At 37.9% G+C, this 17,583-nt stretch overlaps 1 protein-coding gene across 5 annotated transcripts in view; it reads left to right on the forward strand.

The window, feature by feature from the left end:
- Window positions 1-1,378: 1,378 nt before the first annotated feature.
- The window catches only part of ADGRL4 (adhesion G protein-coupled receptor L4), a 141,136-nt gene continuing 124,931 nt past the window's right edge, over window positions 1,379-17,583 (forward strand). The window contains exons 1-2 of one of the 5 annotated variants that reach the window (XM_070786251.1): window positions 1,379-1,763; window positions 3,115-3,264. In XM_070786251.1, the coding sequence (XP_070642352.1) occupies window positions 1,742-1,763; window positions 3,115-3,264 (172 nt within the window). In that variant the 5' untranslated portion in view covers window positions 1,379-1,741. Of the gene's footprint in view, window positions 1,764-3,114; window positions 3,265-16,365; window positions 16,443-17,583 lie in introns of those variants that run through there. The other 4 variants (XM_070786250.1, XM_070786253.1, XM_019957222.2 and 1 more) reach the window with 4 other exon arrangements.

Genomic DNA, 17,583 nt, shown 5'->3' on the forward strand with positions numbered 1-17,583 from the left:
ATCATGATGGTGTGATCACTCACCTAGAGCCAGACATCCTAGAATGTGAAGGCAAGTGGGCCTTAGGAAGTAGCACTACGAACAAAACTAGTGGAGGTGATGGAATTCCAGTTGAGCTATTTCAAATCCTAAAAGATGATGTTGTGAAAGTGCTGCCCTCAATATGTCTATATATAAGTACATAAATTATTGTGATTTGTGTCATTGTGATTAGTTTTGGGTGTTGCTCCACTAGTTTATTGGGCTTCCATAGTGGCTCAGACGGTAATGAATCTGCCTGCTATGCAGGTGCCTTGGGTTTGATTCCTGGGTCAGGAAGATCACCTGGAGAAGGGAATGGCAACCCATTCCAATATTCGTGCCTGGAGATTTCCTAGGACAGAGGAGCTTGGCGGGCTACAGTCCATGGGATCACAAAGAATCGGACAGGACTGAGTGACTAACACTCCACTAGTTTATTTTGATCTTTTTGGAGTCCAAGGGCCACAGCTTGTTCATCTTTGTGAATACAAAGTAGATTCTTAACATGTTTGTTCAATTAAACAGAACGCATATGAAATATGACAAAGGTGTGGCCAACTGTTAAAAGGTGAAATGACTGGTGTCTGAGACACAAAGATCGGTCAGTTCTTTATATTACTTTAGCGAGGTGTAATTTACATGTGATAAAATGCACAAATTTTAAGAGATGACTTCTGACAAACCCATGCATTTAGGTAACCACCATACCAATCAAAATGCAGAATATTCCCATTATCTCACATTTCCCTCTGTGCCTCCCTGCAGTCAATCCCACACTCCACTCCAACCTCGAGGAACTACTTATCTGCTTTCTGTTTTACAGATCAGCCTCATCTGATAGTTATGTTTAACTTTTACACGAAAACTGTTTCCTTGTTTCAACCTAAATGATCTGAATCTATGTAATCAACTCATATATAATAACATGAAAGGAAAGCTATATATGATGCACCAGGGGTTCAGGAGAGGTGACTGGTGAGCAGAGGGGTAAATTTTAGCTGAAAGTTGAAAAGATGATTTTGTACTTCGTAGACATTTAATTCTTGACACTTGTGTTTTGGGTTTGCTTGGTTTTTACTCATTTTAGACACAAGCCTAACCTATAGGCAAGATAGAGTACTTTTTATTCTTCACTATGGAACCCTGAGTTCCCCCAAGGTGCAGACTGAAAGCTGGAAATCCAGGCCCTGTCGTTTGGAGCCAAGTTTCCAGTCCACTTCTAGACCCACAGTTCTTTAGGGAAAAGTTTTAGTGAAGGGAGGGGAAAAAAAAAAAGGCGTGTCCTGGGAATTGAGGTTGTAGGAAGGCGCCCCTGAGATCTAGGCAGTTCTGGAAGTTCTTTTGGGGGTACGCTCCGCAGATATCTGGGGCGCATTGACTTTGAGGTCTACACCCTGGACTCTGCGCCCGCCCGGGGACGGGGCAAAATCCCTCCGCAGACTCCGCGGAGCGCACGGGGTTGGCAGCCCCGCGGCCGGCAGGAGGTCAGGGTAGCGTAGAGGCCAGGTCCGGACATGGCCTGCAGACTCAGCGCTGGACACACGCACTTACACAAAAGAGGCCGGAAAGTGGCGGGAGGAAACGTCCGCGTCACGCGGGCCGTAGCCAGGAGTTTGGCGCGCCCGCCCCGCCGCGTCCCAGGTACTCGGCCCGCCGGTCTCATCGCTCCGCCCGCGCCTCCGACACCGCCACCGCCACCGCCACCACCGCGGCGCTGCCAATGAGACTCCTCCCGCTTCTAGGTAAGTGCCGGTGCCCAGCGGCCAGGGCTGCCCGGACCAGCACCTGTAGGGAGTATGGTATTTCTAAGATGGTACTCACGGGCCAAGTGCATTTCTCCAAGACTCCTGGGAGAACTGAGAAAGCCCTTCCCAGGATGTTTTTCTCCTTGGCCTTTCAACGCTGGGGTTCGATATTCAGTACCCAGGGCCTAAGTCATCTCTTTGTTCCTGCTGACCAAGTCCCCAAAGTCCCAGACTTTGACCTTTCTTCGGATTGTCCCTCAAAAAATCTGAGAACTTCAAACCATTAACACTTGTGAGAGGTTTCCTGGCCTTGTTTCAAGGGGGACTGCTGGCCCAGACTTTGAGTTTCTTTAAAATCAACATTTTGATGTTACTGTGCAGAAAAATAATAAATCACATCTTTGAAGCCAAATTAATTCTGGTTTAGACACTATATACAGCCCTATGTGAAGCTGGGATTTATAATTGAATGTTTAAGAATCTCTTGTTACCAGATAAGGCCAATTTATCTCGGATGACAGTTTTCAGAATAATGACTTGCATGATTCATAACTGCCCATCTCAAGCAGGCTTGTCTTGAGAAGGACTAGGACAACAATAAAAAAGGAACGTCCTACGCTTTTCCTTATCTTTTCCTAACAGCCCACAAAATACCATTGCCAACTTTGTTTACAAGAACTCTGAAATAAAGGCTTGTACTCTCTTTATGCTGCATGTTGGTGGTGGTGTTTGAATGGCGTCCCGTTTCTGGAAGCTCAGTCTTTGACAAGTACATTGAGTTGGGTTTTTTTCCCCCACTAATGGGAGAAAATATAAAATAAACTTTATTATGAAAAAGGCAGAATTTTGAAAGATCTTTAGAACACAGGAAAAAGAAAAAAAAAAAACATTAATTGCATTTGTCCTCCTGGATGATATGATACATTGCTTTTCATTTTAAAATAACACAGATCTGACTTTGAAAAGACCCAGATACTCAGTTCACCTTGATTTCTTTCTGCACAGAGTCATTCCCAGGGTACGGATATTGTTTTACAGTCATGCAACTACCTTTAAAAGTATCTCACCTCTGGGTGAAAGGTCCAATGATGTTAGAATACTGTTTTCTTTATAAAGCCAGGTTGATTATTATGTTTCAACTTGGTTGAGGTTTACTTGATAAACGTTGAGAATGAAGAAAAGTGTTAATTCCTGCTTGTGTCCTGTTATCTACCTAAATTCTCCTTTAGGAAATTCTCATATTTATCTAGATGGGAAAAAAACGAAGCATATTAATGTATATATTGTCTAATTCAACAATGGAAGAAGGTTTTTCTTTTTGAAAAGGTGTATTCTCTACTTTCCTTAGTGGGTTTTTCCACTTTGCTGAATTGTTGCTGCACTCAAAACTGTACCAAGACGCCTTGTCATCCAAATGCAAAATGTGAAATTCGGAATGGACGTGAAGGCTGCTATTGCAACACTGGATATTCAGGAAATGGTGTCACAATTTGTGAAGGTAAACAATGTTTATTACCTCTTCTGTTGTGTATTTTAATATTAAGTTCTGATACGACTGCTTTTTTTCTAATCTAGAAATTAAGTTGTCTTTATACTGCTTGATTTCATGCTATTGGTAAAAAAAAAAAAAGAAAAAGCTTAATTAACTAAACAATAAATTTGAACTTCACAGATCAAAATTTATACTTGATTATGGATTTTTGGTGTTTCCATGCATATCTTATTGGATTGGTTAGAAAGTAGTTCCATAAAATGGCATAGAAAAATCTGAATGAACTCTTGGCCAATCCAATAGTTTGGGTAGATTGCCCTTGAACTTAAGCTGGAAAACTAGATTGCAGAGAGTAAAGTCAATACTTTTAGGGAAAAAAGCACAGAGAATTCATGAAGACCAGGCTATATCCATATGTGATACATTTAGAAACCTTCTTAGTACTTGAGTATCTAAATTTGAGAATACCATAAAGAGATTCAAATTTTTTCTCCTGTGTCCTCTAGACATATACCCTGGAGAGAGAGAAAGAGAAAATTTTGAAATATATTCTGTTCTGAAATAGTAGATCTCATTTATGGAACTTTAGGCTAGAGCCCGGAGAAAGAACTCCAGGAAAGTTCCTTTGAGGTTATAATTTAGCCTGTTGGCTTAATGAACAGAACACCACCTGATAATCAAATTTAAGTGATTTCTTATCTGTGGTCTCCATCATTATCATGCCTCTTCTTTCCTCAGTCTTTACTCAATCTTTATTCTCTCTTTCATTTTTAGTAGAATCTAGTTTAACTAGGTCAATAGGGCAAAATTCTCTGTAGAAGAAAGCAAGAAAAAAAAAAGTTCCAACTTAGATAAATTAGTTTTAAAATATAATTAAATAGCAAGTTCAGATTAGAACTTTGTGGTATTATACTCCTTAATGTATTTAAGATAAAATGAACTTCTTCTAATTAAGCCAGCATATTGTACATTGTTAATATTGTGTGTGTTTGCATATAGCATAAACTAGTTGCATCTTATGATTCAATTTGATAGGCTTTTAAAAAGATTAAATGTGCAGTATATAGTAAGGCCAGACCTCATCATAATTAGTTTAATGTTTAAAAAATGTGCAGCAAAGCTACAGTTGCTTAATGGTACATTAGATCAGGCATTTCTACTTGTATATACAGCCAGGATTTGTAATTTACTATTATATAAGCACTACAAAACTCTTTCTGTAAATAATCTTGAATTTTTACTGTGTATTTAATTGAATGGCATTATGGCAAGTTGATAGTTGAGTGACCTTCAAAATATGGCATCAGACATATTAGTGTGTTTTTCCACTAATCATTGCAAATTGTACCAGAGTACTTTATAAGCAGTGTTGCCTTTTTGTTGTTTAGATACTTTTCAACTATCATGATTACCATCATTAACATCAGTAATTTTTCACAATTTGGACCCTCATCAGTCAACCAGTTCATAATCATGTTTTTAATGATTTCTTTTGAAAACACGTCTTCCATTATCCAATGCAGTTGTTTTTTCCTCCTGCAGTTAAGTCAATAGCCAGCTGAAGGGGAGAAAATATTTTCCATTGAAAAATAAAAATATATCAAGACCTTTGGCACTGCACTTCATTTTTAAACAGAACACAGTTTTTAATGGGGATTTTTTCCTTTTAAAATTCTTAAATTCCCTTTTTATTTAAAGAATGGTACATATTCACTTGTGTTGATATTCACTATTTGAGGTTTATAATATCCTCTTAAATTGTTCAATCAGTGATTTTAATCTTTTTCACCTTTTATTAATTCATTGACAGATTTCACACTTTTTTTCAGTAAATACATTTACTCTGATTTTTGGAATTAAAACATTTTTAACTTCTGAATCATCTAGGTTATATTTTGGGCATGAATAATCTTGTTGCCTTTTTCTCATCTCTAAAGAGTTTCTCATTTTTCCTTATTTTTCTCTAAGATTGTTAGTAGACCACTATGAAATCACTGGACAGAATTTTTGTTACAGAGGATGCCTACATTTTGAGCAATTAAAATTGTTGTTTCTTGGCATTATAAATATCATCTTCATTCCCTGATAGCTCAGTTGGTAAAGACTACGCCTGCAAAGCAGGAGACCCCAGTTTGATTCCTGGGTTGGGAAGATCCACTGGAGAAGGGATAGTCTACCCACTCCAGTATTCTTGGGCTTCCCTTGTGGCTCAGCTGGTAAAGAATCCGCCTGCAATGCTGGAGACCTGGGTTGGGTCCCTGGGTTGGAAAGATCCCCTGGAGAAGGGAAAGGCTACCCACTCCAGTTTTCTGGCCTGGAGAATTCCATGGATTGTATACTCCATGAGATCACAAAGAATCGGACACAACTGATTTTCACTTTCATTATCTTTATAAAATTTGTCTCCCTCAAAGACCTCCCAAATAAATATCATGATAATAACCCAACCTTACTCAATGTATTCTGTTCCAAGAGCTAGTTTTGAGTAAGTTATTTAGACTTTGGATTACACAGTCCCATAGAAACTAGTCTTAATAGTAGTGATTTTGCCTCATTAATTATCTTTTTATTAAATAAGTACTTATTATATTCATCATTATCATTATCACCATCATCATTAGGATAGTTAATATCTACTGTGCACTTAGTACACGATATTAATTAGCATAACACCTTCATCCATTATTATTCCCATTTTATCTACAAGGAAATAGAGTCTTAAGAAATTTAAGTGAAAATCTCAAGTGACACAACAAGTAAGTAGAAGAGCCAAGATTTGAACCCAAGGCTGTCTCATCCCAGTGCCTGTAATATTATTCACTGTGTTTGACCATAAGGCCTCTGCTTATCAGATACTGCTCTGCCCTTGGGTTAAAATTATAAATAGGAAATTGATCTTGATTTCTAGTATATCTGAGGTCAGTCACAGAAGTATATTAATAATTTGACACAATGTTATAAAAGGTATTAGAAGAGGTAAATTTGAAATGTATAATCAACTACAAGGAACTCTGCGAGTGGAGGTGACATTTACACTCAGAATTGAGAATAAATTTGTTTTATTAAGATCAACTTAATAAAGACAGACTTATTAAGGTGAGCTTCCCTGGTGGCTCAGTGATAAAGAATCTGCCTGCAATGTAGGAGACCCAGGTTCGATCCCTGGGTCGGGATGATCTCCCGGAGAAGGATATGGCAACCCATTCCAGTATTCTTGCCTGGAGAATTCCATGGACAGAGGAGCCTGATCGGCTACAGTCCATAGGGTCACAAGGAGTAGAACATGACTGAGCAACTAACACACACATTAAGATCAACAAAGTGACAAAGAGAAGTCAGGCAAAAGGAATCAGCGGTACCAAAGGCCTAGAAGTTGAACATGTGTTTTGTTTGCTTGTTTGTTTGTTTTAAGGACCTCCAGTTATTTCATGCTGACTATATATCACAATATATATTAGTTGAGGGATCAGTGGAAATTAAGTCAAGATGTCAAAGGTATGGACTTTGTTCTGTTAACCAAAAAAGAACCACTGGTAGATATTAAGTAGCTGAATTACAATAATAAGACTGTTGATATTAGAAAGATGACTCCCTTAGGTAAAGTAAGAATGGATTAGTGAGGGTCAACCCACAAAAGGCCATTTACCCAACCTGTAAAACCAATAATACTTTATTTGTACAGTTCATTGTAGTTTATACTGCTTCTACCCAGTTTATCTTTAATTCTTATATCAAGCTTTTGAAATATAAACTACAGATGCTGTCTTTACTGACAAACACCAATATAACTGGTTATAGCTATTAATAGCTTCTGTTGAGCTCCATGCTACAGCCTTTACATATGCGAGAAGTAGGACTCTGAAAGCTTAAGTGAGTTTTCCAGGATCCCAAGGCTAATGTGGTAAACCTAGAACTCAAACCCTGAAATCTCAGCCTTCTCTAGATTACCAGAAATGTCAGTGTATTACCAGTCACCTGACATCATCCAGGCAGTACAGATTTTTAAATCAAATTGTTAGAACAGTATAATTTTAACCAGAGTTTATTTATTACCACTTTATTGAAGTATTAATGATAATTTATTTACACACGTATCTTTATGCTGACATGTAAGTACATTTTAAGATAGGAGGTGAAAAAGATTGTGTAGAAATTTTGGGGTATGTTTAAAGGCTATTGAAATTTTTGATATTTAACTCTAAAATGTAGGTGATTTTAATTCTCTAAATATATATTATTATTACTCTTCCTTATGGTTCTCAGTACATTTTTGGTTACCTTCTAGTGCACAGTAGTTTACAAATATAGGAAGTTAAAGATCCCTCCTATCCCAGGTAGTGATGCTATAAAAGGGAAGAAGGTAGGGAATGGCTGAAATAATCTTTGGGTACACCTAAAACACTATTGCTTGAGTTGGAATAAACTGAGTTGTGAGAAGCAAGAAGCAGGAGCAAGGTGGAGGATGCAGTTCAGTGCATGTTTGGGTGAGAGGATGGGGTTGGGGTAAGAAAATAGTCTCTACTCTCGTATCAGCTTACTAAGTGGGGCAATATTTTTGGAAGTTTCGTGTAGTCAGAATGGGTAGGAGGAAAACACTTGCCCCAGCTAGGAAGAGGAAGGGTCAGGAAGGATGTAATTGACTGCTTGTATGCATGTATAAAACTTTTTCACAGCTCGAGACATGCTATTATGAACCACATCACAGGCACTTTACAGAAAATAATGAAGTCTTGGTGCCTCACTCAAGGAGACACACTGTATGATTAAAAAGTAGTTTTTCATTATTATCTAATAACCATATGTATGCTTGTAAAATTCAACTGGAAGAATATCATAATAAACTAGAGAGCAGTATCAGGCTGGTAAAGGTAGAGAGAGCAGTGTGACAATAGCTATCTAAGAGCAGAATGTGGGAGAAATATTAATTAAAATAGTCCACTAACATGAATCTGCCCAGGATAAAATAGAAGTGCTGAGAACATATAATTGCTTCCATAACAATTTTTTTTTTCAGTAATAAAGAGGAAACTCATCAAAATAGGCAAAGCAACAGTCATCAAAACAGATACAAAGCATGCAAAATGTATATGTCGTGCACATGCACATCGGTTAACACAATTAGGTATACTCTAAACTATGTCCTACAAATAATAACAGTAGTTATAAATATTTAATGAAGTAATAATGTGTGTAATAGAAATGTGACTAGAAAAATAACTCTTCTTTGCTCACATCTCAATGATATTTCATATTTAATAATGATACATGCACATAGTCGTGGCTCTATGATGTGTATATATATATACATATATATCTTTTGTCTTTTATGAGGTATAATTATATTCTGCATGTAAGCAATTTTTAAGAACAAATATGCTGAACAAGCTAATGGGTGTCATTCATTTCTCACCCAAGTAAATATCATTGTAAGATGGTTCATTTATGAAAATGATGCTATCGGTGCTCAAAACTGTTCTCGGACTTCTATTTATAATTTATATGTATGACGTCAATTGAATTTAAATTATTCAATTATATATTTATTTTTTTCCTATCCTCAATGGCAGTGAGATTTTGAGAGGGAATGAGATTTTTGAGAGGGATTTTGAGGCAGTGAGATTTTGTTTAATTTCCAGAAACAGCTAAGAGAAACTTTAGCCAAATCTGATGGGTAAAGTAAAAGATTAGTTGCCAAAATGGTGTTAAGAAAATGGTGTGTGGTTATAAATTAATATGAGGTGAAATATTTTTCATGAGTAGCATGGAATGAAGACTTTCTTAATTTTGAAATATTTTGATATTGCATGTAATAATTGCAAGATCACTGTGAATAAATATACTGACATTCAAGTTTTAATTTTCATTAGGATGCTTATGTTCTGTTATTTGTTTAAATATAGATATATAATATTCATGCATTCAATTCATAAACATTATCTGTTCTTCACGAATATAATTCCAAAGGGCATTGTTAATATCTCTAGTTCTAAATGTAACAAAGATAAGCCTAATACATTGATGAACCAGATTCTGTATCAACTTATTTAAAAATGTTTTCACTGATACAAATACTTTATAAAATAAACATTACAATGTAGGACAAAATGTTATAAAATGTGTCAGTGCATTTTTGGGGAAACAGAGCAAGCATTTTCATATATGATAAAGCATCATTATTACCTTTAAAATGACTGAGAAAAAGAAAAATGATTTACTCATTCCAGCAGTTAGAATATTCATTTTGTCCCTGTCATTTTTGAAACTTGTTATGGTTTTGAATGTTTAAAAATCACTACCCTTAATAATTTAATATACCAACATTCTATTTCTCTTACCAAAAAAGATGGTCTGTCAGTTTAGTTTTGCCATGATGAGGCAAATTAAAAAGTCTGGCTACCTAAGTGAGTATTTATTAAGTCAGTTTGGAACAAAAACAAAGAAAATTAATCTTTAAAATATACCCATATTTGCCTTCTGTGGAGATACAAACCCAGAAGGTACAGTGGATCAAAACTGCCTGGATTAGTTTCCACGAGAGAAGTGATTTTTCACAGCAGATTCTGAATCTTGTCTTTTTTGTCTTAAGGCTGCAAATGGATATCTTTTGAATATTTGATTTTCATTTCTCATCTGGCATAATCAGCACTTCTGGTAGTTCATCTGCAACTTTTCTTATCCTTTTATTTTTATTACTTGGTAGCTCAGTCGGTAAAGAATCTGGCCTGCAGTGCAGGTGACCCGTGTTCAATTCCTGGGTCAGGAAGATCCCCTGGAGATGGAAATGGCAGGCTACATACAGTCCATGGGGTCACAAGAGTCAGACACTACTTAGTGACAAAACCACCACCACCATCACCTTTTGTGATATTAGAGCTTCAGTTCAGTTCAGTTCAGTCGCTCAGTCGTGTCCGACTCTTTGCGACCCCATGAATCGCAGCACACCAGGCCTCCCTGTCCATCACCAACTCCCGGAGTTCACTCAGACTCACGTCCATTGAGTCAGTGATGCCATCCAGCCATCTCATCCTCTGTTGTCCCCTTCTCCTCCTGCGCCCAATCCCTCCCAGCATCAGAGTCTTTTCCAATGAGTCAACTCTGCATAAGGTGGCCAAAGTACTGGAGTTTCAGCCTTAGCATCATTCCTTCCAAAGAAATCCCAGGGCTGATCTCCTTCAGAATGGACTGGTTGTATCTCCTTGCAGTCCAAGGGACTCTCAAGAGTCTTCTCCAACACCACAGTTCAAAAGCATCAATTCTTTGGCACTCAGCTTTCTTCACAGTCCAACTCTCACATCCATACATGACCACAGGAAAAACCATAGCCTTGACTAGACGGACCTTTGTTGGCAAAGTAATGTCTCTGCTTTTGAATATGCTATCTAGGTTGGTCATAACTTTTCTTCCAAGGAGTAAGTGTCTTTTAATTTCATGGCTGCAGTCACCATCTACAGTGATTTTGGAGCCCAAAATAATAAAGTCTGACACTGTTTCCACTGTTTCCCCATCTATTTCCCATGAAGTGATGGGACCAGATGCCATGATCTTCGTTTTCTGAATGTTGAGTTTTAAGCCAACTTTTCACTCTCCTCTTTCACCTTCATCAAGAGGCTTTTTAGTTTAGGAGTAGAGAATTTAGTAGCAGCCAGTGCCAGCATTTTCTTTCATTTTTTCCTTTATCTTTCTCTGTTTTTCCCCTCTTTGTCCCCCTTCTCTACTTTCCTTCTTTCCTTTTCTCCAGTCTTTGGAAGGAGGTGCCTTATGATTTTTGTCATTGTTCAGTCACCCAGTCATGTCCAACTCTTTGTGATCCCTTGGACTGCAGTACGCCAGGCCTCCCTGTCCCTCACCATTTCCCAAAGTTTGCACAAGGTCATGTCCATTGCTTTGGTGAGGCCATGTCATCCTTCGGCGCCCTCTTCTCCTTCTACCCTCAATCTTTCCAAGCATCAGGCACTTTTCCAGTGAGTCAGCTGTTCGTATCAGATGACCAAAATACTGGAGTTTCAGCTTCAGCATCAGTCATTCCACTGAGTATTCAGAGTTGATCTCCCTTAAGATTGACTGGTTTAATCTCCTTGCTGTACAAGGGACTCTCAGGAGTCTTCTCCAGCACCACAGTTCGAAGGTATCAATTCTTTGGTGCTCCATCTTCTTTATGGTCCAGTTCACACACCTGTACGTGACCATTAGGAAGACCATAACCTTGACTATACAAACCTTTGTCAGCAGAAGAACGTCTCTGCTTTTCAACACACTGTCTAGGTTTGTCATTGCTTTCTAGAGAAGAAGCAAACGTCTTCTTATTTCATGGCTGCAGTCACCATCTGCAGTGATTTTAGAGACCAAAGAAGAGGAAATCTGTTACTGCTTCCACCTTTGCTCCTTCTATTTGCCATGCAGTAATGGGGCCGGGTGCCATGATCTTCAGTTTTTTAATATTCACTTTTAAGCCAGCTTTTTGACTGTCCTCCTTCACACTCATCAAAAGGCTCTTTAGTTTCTCTGCTTCCTACCATTAGAGTGGTATCATCTGCATATCTGAGGTTGTTGATGTTTCTCCCGCCTATCTTGATTCCAGCCTGTAACTCATCTAGTCTGGCATTTCTCATGATGCACTCAGTGTATAGATTAAACAAACAGGGTGACAGCAGACAGCCCTGAAGTACTCCTTTCTTGATCTTGAACTAGTCATTTGTTCCATACACAGTTCCAACTGTTGCTTCTTGACCTGCATACAGGTTTCTCAGAAGAAAGGTAAGATGGTCTGGTATTCCCATCTCTTTAAGAGCTTTCCACAGTTTATTATGATCCACACAGTCAAAGGCTTCGGCATAATCGATGAAACAGGTAGATGTTTTTTTGGAATTCCCTAGCTCAATATGATCCACTAAATGCTGGCAGTTTGATCTCTGGTATGGCTTTTAAGTAATATTTAAAGAATATTTGAAGATTTAGAAATCTATGTCTCAATAATGTTACATCCACATTTTCTTTCATATGTAAAATACTACTAAAAATTTTTGAGGAAGTAAATTTTTTGTAAAACAAATGTATTTTTATACACTCCAAAGGAATTTCTTAGGAAATGAATAATAATGCAAAATTGAAAATGTATGAACTCTAATGTGCTTCTAGATAGCTGTGTAACAAGTTTTTTTTTAAATGTGCCTATTTCCTTGTGACTTCTTGTACTAAATGGAAAATGTAGCCTATTAAAAAATGATGGTCTAAATTAACCCAAGGCTTAAATTTCAGGATGCATGCTTTCTGTGAACTTCATCCAAATAAACAAAACACCTTTGCCAATTTCAGAAATTCTTTTCCTTGTAACTAGAAGTATGACCTCTTTCATCTGTTGTCAAGTAAGGTTACACAATACAGAAAACAACTCGAGCACAATAATTAGGTAGAATGTCCTCAAAACATCCAGTCTATAAGATTACAAATTCTTTTACCATGTAAAAAGAGAAAAATAAAGGAATAAACCACTATAAAAACTTTAAGCTAATATTTTATTTTTAAAAAGAGAAGGAAAAAAGGACTTGTGTCATTTGAGTTTTGCTGATCAACTCCACAGTTTTAAATCTGAAAAGTTCTCTAGTCTAATTTGACAGTGTCATTTTTCAGGAATCATTTTTCTAAGTCATCCTGTTTTCATGTTTATCTCATAGGACAATTATAAGAATGAATGAGATACAAACTAAGAAGTAATCTGAGACCTTGAAGAAGAGTTTAACATAGATATCTGATTTTGGATTTTCCCAACCAATTTATAATGAAATATGAAAATGTTTCTTCATATAGAAGACTCATTTGTTTTTAATTACTTTTTAATCAGTATTAGCTAGATGGATTCATTGCATATTTAGAATCAGAAAAGTAATATCAGATAACTAATGGCAAGAGAATTAAACAGAAATAGTAAAAATCAACATAGAACTTCTGAGTTTGAATATTAGTAATCAAAAAGACTTATTCAAATTTCTATGTTGAATCAATCCTAGATAATACTTACTGAGTTAACATTATAAAAGTATTGACTTTTTTTCCCAAGTGAAGACTATCATTTTCTTTTTTCTTACTGCAGGTCAAAATGTTGATTCTTCATATATATATTATATATATATATATACATATACACACACACACACATACACACACACACACACACACACACACACACACACACACTGACTTACTGACTTCCTAGGTGGCTCAGCCATAATATGTCCACGTTCCAATTCAGGAGACACAGGAGACTGAGTTCAGTCCCTGGGTTGAGAAGATCCTCTGGAGGAGTAAATGGCAACGCACTCCAGTATTCTTGCCTGGAGAATCCCATGGACAGAGGAGCATGGCAGGCTACATTTCATAGGGTCATAAAGAGTCAGATACTCGGTGAGCAACTGAGCATGTGCACACATGCACACACACATACACACACATGCTCTTATAATATGTGCTACTGATGATAAAGCATCAACAGCAATAAAATTAGATCAGTTGTCATTTTTTGCATGCTAAGTGAACAAGGCAGTTCTACCATCTTATAGTTTCTGTTCAGTTATATCTTTAGGAAATGCTAGGAAATTTAAGGTGGCTCAGACAATGAAGAATCCACATGCAACGAAGGAGACCTGGGTTTGATACCTGGGTTAAGAAGATATCTTTGAGAAGGGCACAGTAACCCACTCCAGTATTCTTGCCTCCATGGACAGAGGAGCCTGATGGGCCATAGTCCATGGGGTCACAAAGAGTCAGACACAACTGAGTGACTGAGCACCGCAGAAGAAATTTAAAGGGCTTTGCAGGTGGTGCTAGTGGTAAAGAAACTGTCTGCCAGTGCAGGAGACATAAGAGATAGGAGTTTGATACCTGGTTTGGGAAGATCCCCTGGAGGGGGAAACAGCAACCCACTCTGGAATTCTTGCCTGGAGAATCCCATGGACATAGGAGCCTGGCAGACTATTGTCCATAGGGTCACAAAGAGTTGGACATGACTGGAGCAACTTAGTACACATACACACAGGAAATTTAAATTAAGTGAAAATTGTACTCTAGATGTGGGATTTTCATATATTGCAAACCTTTTTTGCTTTTCAAGAAAATATTAGTATAAAAAACAAAGAAATTTGGAGTTAGCACCTTTAACATCACAAAGTGACTCACTGAGTCTCAATTTTTTTGTTTTGTTTGTTATAGTTCCCTATTTGTCAGTATTTTTAAATTGCCAATTTCATTTTGCAAAATTGATAATATTTCTTTTGTTCTTGGAATGCCAATTTTCTACAGTCCCAGTTTTAATAAGGCACCAGCATACATTATAGCCAAATCCTAGTCATTTGGAAGCAAATTAACCAGATTATCCATTTTCCCATTATTTCTCTTCTTCCTTATTTGGTCTCTTTAGTGCTTAAATAAGTAACTTCAGATTTACAGCTTATTCACAAAAAGCGTAATAATACTGATGTTAATTTGAGTGCTTTCTCTGAGCTACCTTCTATTCTAAGCACTTTACATGAATTTATAAATTTAATCTTCATAACAACTCTGAAATAAAAGCTCATATTATCCTCAATTTATAGATTAAGTAATTTTCCCAGAGGAAACACATTCAAACAGTCGCCTCTTATGGTCCTCAAACTACTATGTGAGGTAAATCTGCAAATAATGAAATTGAATCTCATTAATAAAAAATGAATTATTGTGGTTCTTCCCCTCCCACCTTGATTCTGCTTTTTTTTTTCCACTACATTATCAAAACAACTGATAATTAAAAAAAAAAATGTGTGGGGTATATATTTATGACACTTTAGGAATAAGTGCAGAGAAGTTAAAACTATTTACAGGCTTTAAGGCTGCTGCTGCCGCTCCTGCCAAGTCGCTTCAGTCATGTCCGATTCCGTGTGACTCCATAGACAGTAGCCCACCAGACTCCCCCGTCCCTGCGATTCTCCAGGCAAGAACACTGGAGTGGGTTGCCATTTCCTTCTCCAATGCATGCAAGTGAAAAGTGAAAGTGAAGTCGCTCAGTCGTGTCCAACCCCTCAGGACCCCATGGACTGCAGCCCACCAGGCTCCTCCGTCCATGGGATTTTCCAAGCAAGAGTACTAATATTTTGATGAAATTCATAGACCAGGAACAGTTATTTTACTCCGGTTTATCTATGTCTAAGCCCAGTGAATTGACAATAAAATCAGTGAAATCAGAGAGGATTCATGAGAAGTCTACAAATTAAGAGCAAACTTTCTCAAAGCAGAATCTTGTGCTACATGTGGGACAGTTCACTGTACACAGAGCAGGCTTCAGTGAAGATGGTGTCTTTTCCCTGTGGTGGTCATATTCTTTCTCTTGCTCAGAAAGGGAGTAGAAACTTGTTGACATTGTTTTCCTAAGGCTATGCAGATTGATCTCTTTCCCACTGGTGTTTGCTCCCAAATGAAGCCAAGAAAATACTCTCAAAGAAAACTTTGTCATCTGCCTGCCATCACTGAGGCTGAAAATTAATGCAATCTTTCTGCCCATTCCCCACCTGTGCTAACTGGAATAATGCTGGAAACGTCCTATGGCACACCCACATATACAGGAAACTCAGAACTCTTGTGCTAAAGAATTTGTAATTGTCTGGCAGACAAAATGTAGGCCAAAATACCTGTGATAATCAACATTGTTCTTTAGTTATAAACATGACGGTCATTTAAGGATAACCAATCATTGGAGAAAAGCCAAAAATACAAACACAAAGATGAATAAACAGAACATCTGGCCTAAGAAAGATACTTTCTAAGAGAGGAATGAGGTTGAAGAAAAAATTCCAGTTGATACCCTCAAAGAGATTCTTAGAAAGTTTACATCCAAACAAACCAAATAAGATATGCTTCTGTGTATGAAAAAGCTATCATACCTCACAATATATTTTCTTCCTTAGTGTATTCTGTAACCTTTGTGCTACTCAGTTCCTTGTGCTTTGTTTTTTCCTTTTATTCATCTCCTTTTGTAGCAATCCCTCAAGACAATAAGCTGGTAAAATTGTCAGTAATGCAAGCAATTCTGAAAAACAGAAGATTGAGACTAAAGTCTCTATTCTTGGGTTTTCTTTCCTATAGAAATGATCACACATAGAACAGGGAAGCTACAAATTTCAAATTTGCTTACGCATCAGTGGAGGATACCTGTGGACTGCGTAAGTCAAAATATTCTTAAATTCATCAGCTCAATATAATCTGCCTTTTTATAATAACCCACTTTCATCCCCTTGCTACATCTCTCCCGAATCCCTTCCCTGCTTTATCTTAAAGGTGAAACAGGGTAGTCAGTACGTTCTCTGACCCAAATTCCATGACCTACTGGTGAATTCTAACATTGTGATATCACTAGTATTGGGATAGAGCCCATACTTGGTACCTAAGAAAAGTGCTGCTGCTGCTGCCAAGTCACTTCAGTGATGTCCGACTCTGTGAGACCCCATAGACGGCAGCCCACCGGGCTCCTCCGTCCCTGGCAAGAATACTGGAGTGGGTTGCCATTTCCTCCTCCAAGCATTGTTGTTGAAAAGCCCCTGCTCCGTTTAATTAAACTCAAGATTTATTTTTGATTCACTTATAACTTCTGTGGTTATAATACTGCAATTATATGCAGTTGCCAACCCATGTTGTTTGTTTTCCTGGAGTGATTTCCTGAATTCACTGGCTAATATACTTGATCAGTTCAGTTCAGTTGCTCAGTCATGTCCGATTCTTTGCGACCCCATGAATCGCAGCACCCCAGGCCTCCCTGTCCATCACCAACTCCCAGAGTTCACCAGACTCACGTCCATCAAGTCAGGGATGCCATCTAGCCATCTCATCCTCTGTCGTCCCCTTCTCCTCCTGCCCCAATCCCTTCCAGCATCAGAGTCTTTTCCAATGAGTCAACTCTTCACATGAGGTGGCCAAAGTACTGGAGTTTCAGCTTCAGCATCATTCCCTCCAAAGAAATCTCAGGGCTAAACTCCTTCAGAATGGACTGGTTGGATCTCCTTGCAGTTCAAGGGACTCTCAAGAGTCTTCTCCAACACCACAGTTCAAAAGCATCAATTCTTCGGCGCTCAGCCTTCTTCACAGTCCAACTCTCGCATCCATACGTGACCACAGGAAAAACCATAGCCTTGACTAGACGGACCTTTGTTGGCAAAGTAATGTCTCTGCTTTTCAATATGCTGTCTAGGTTGGTCATGACTTTCCTTCCAAGGAGTAAGCGTCTTTTAATTTCATGGCTGCAGTCACCATCTGCAGTGATTTTGGAGCCCCCCAAAATAAAGTCTGACACTGTTTCCACTGTTTCCC

This window comes from Bos indicus, chromosome 3 (genome assembly GCF_029378745.1).
Source record: "Bos indicus isolate NIAB-ARS_2022 breed Sahiwal x Tharparkar chromosome 3, NIAB-ARS_B.indTharparkar_mat_pri_1.0, whole genome shotgun sequence".
Taxonomy (NCBI): Eukaryota; Metazoa; Chordata; class Mammalia; order Artiodactyla; family Bovidae; genus Bos; species Bos indicus.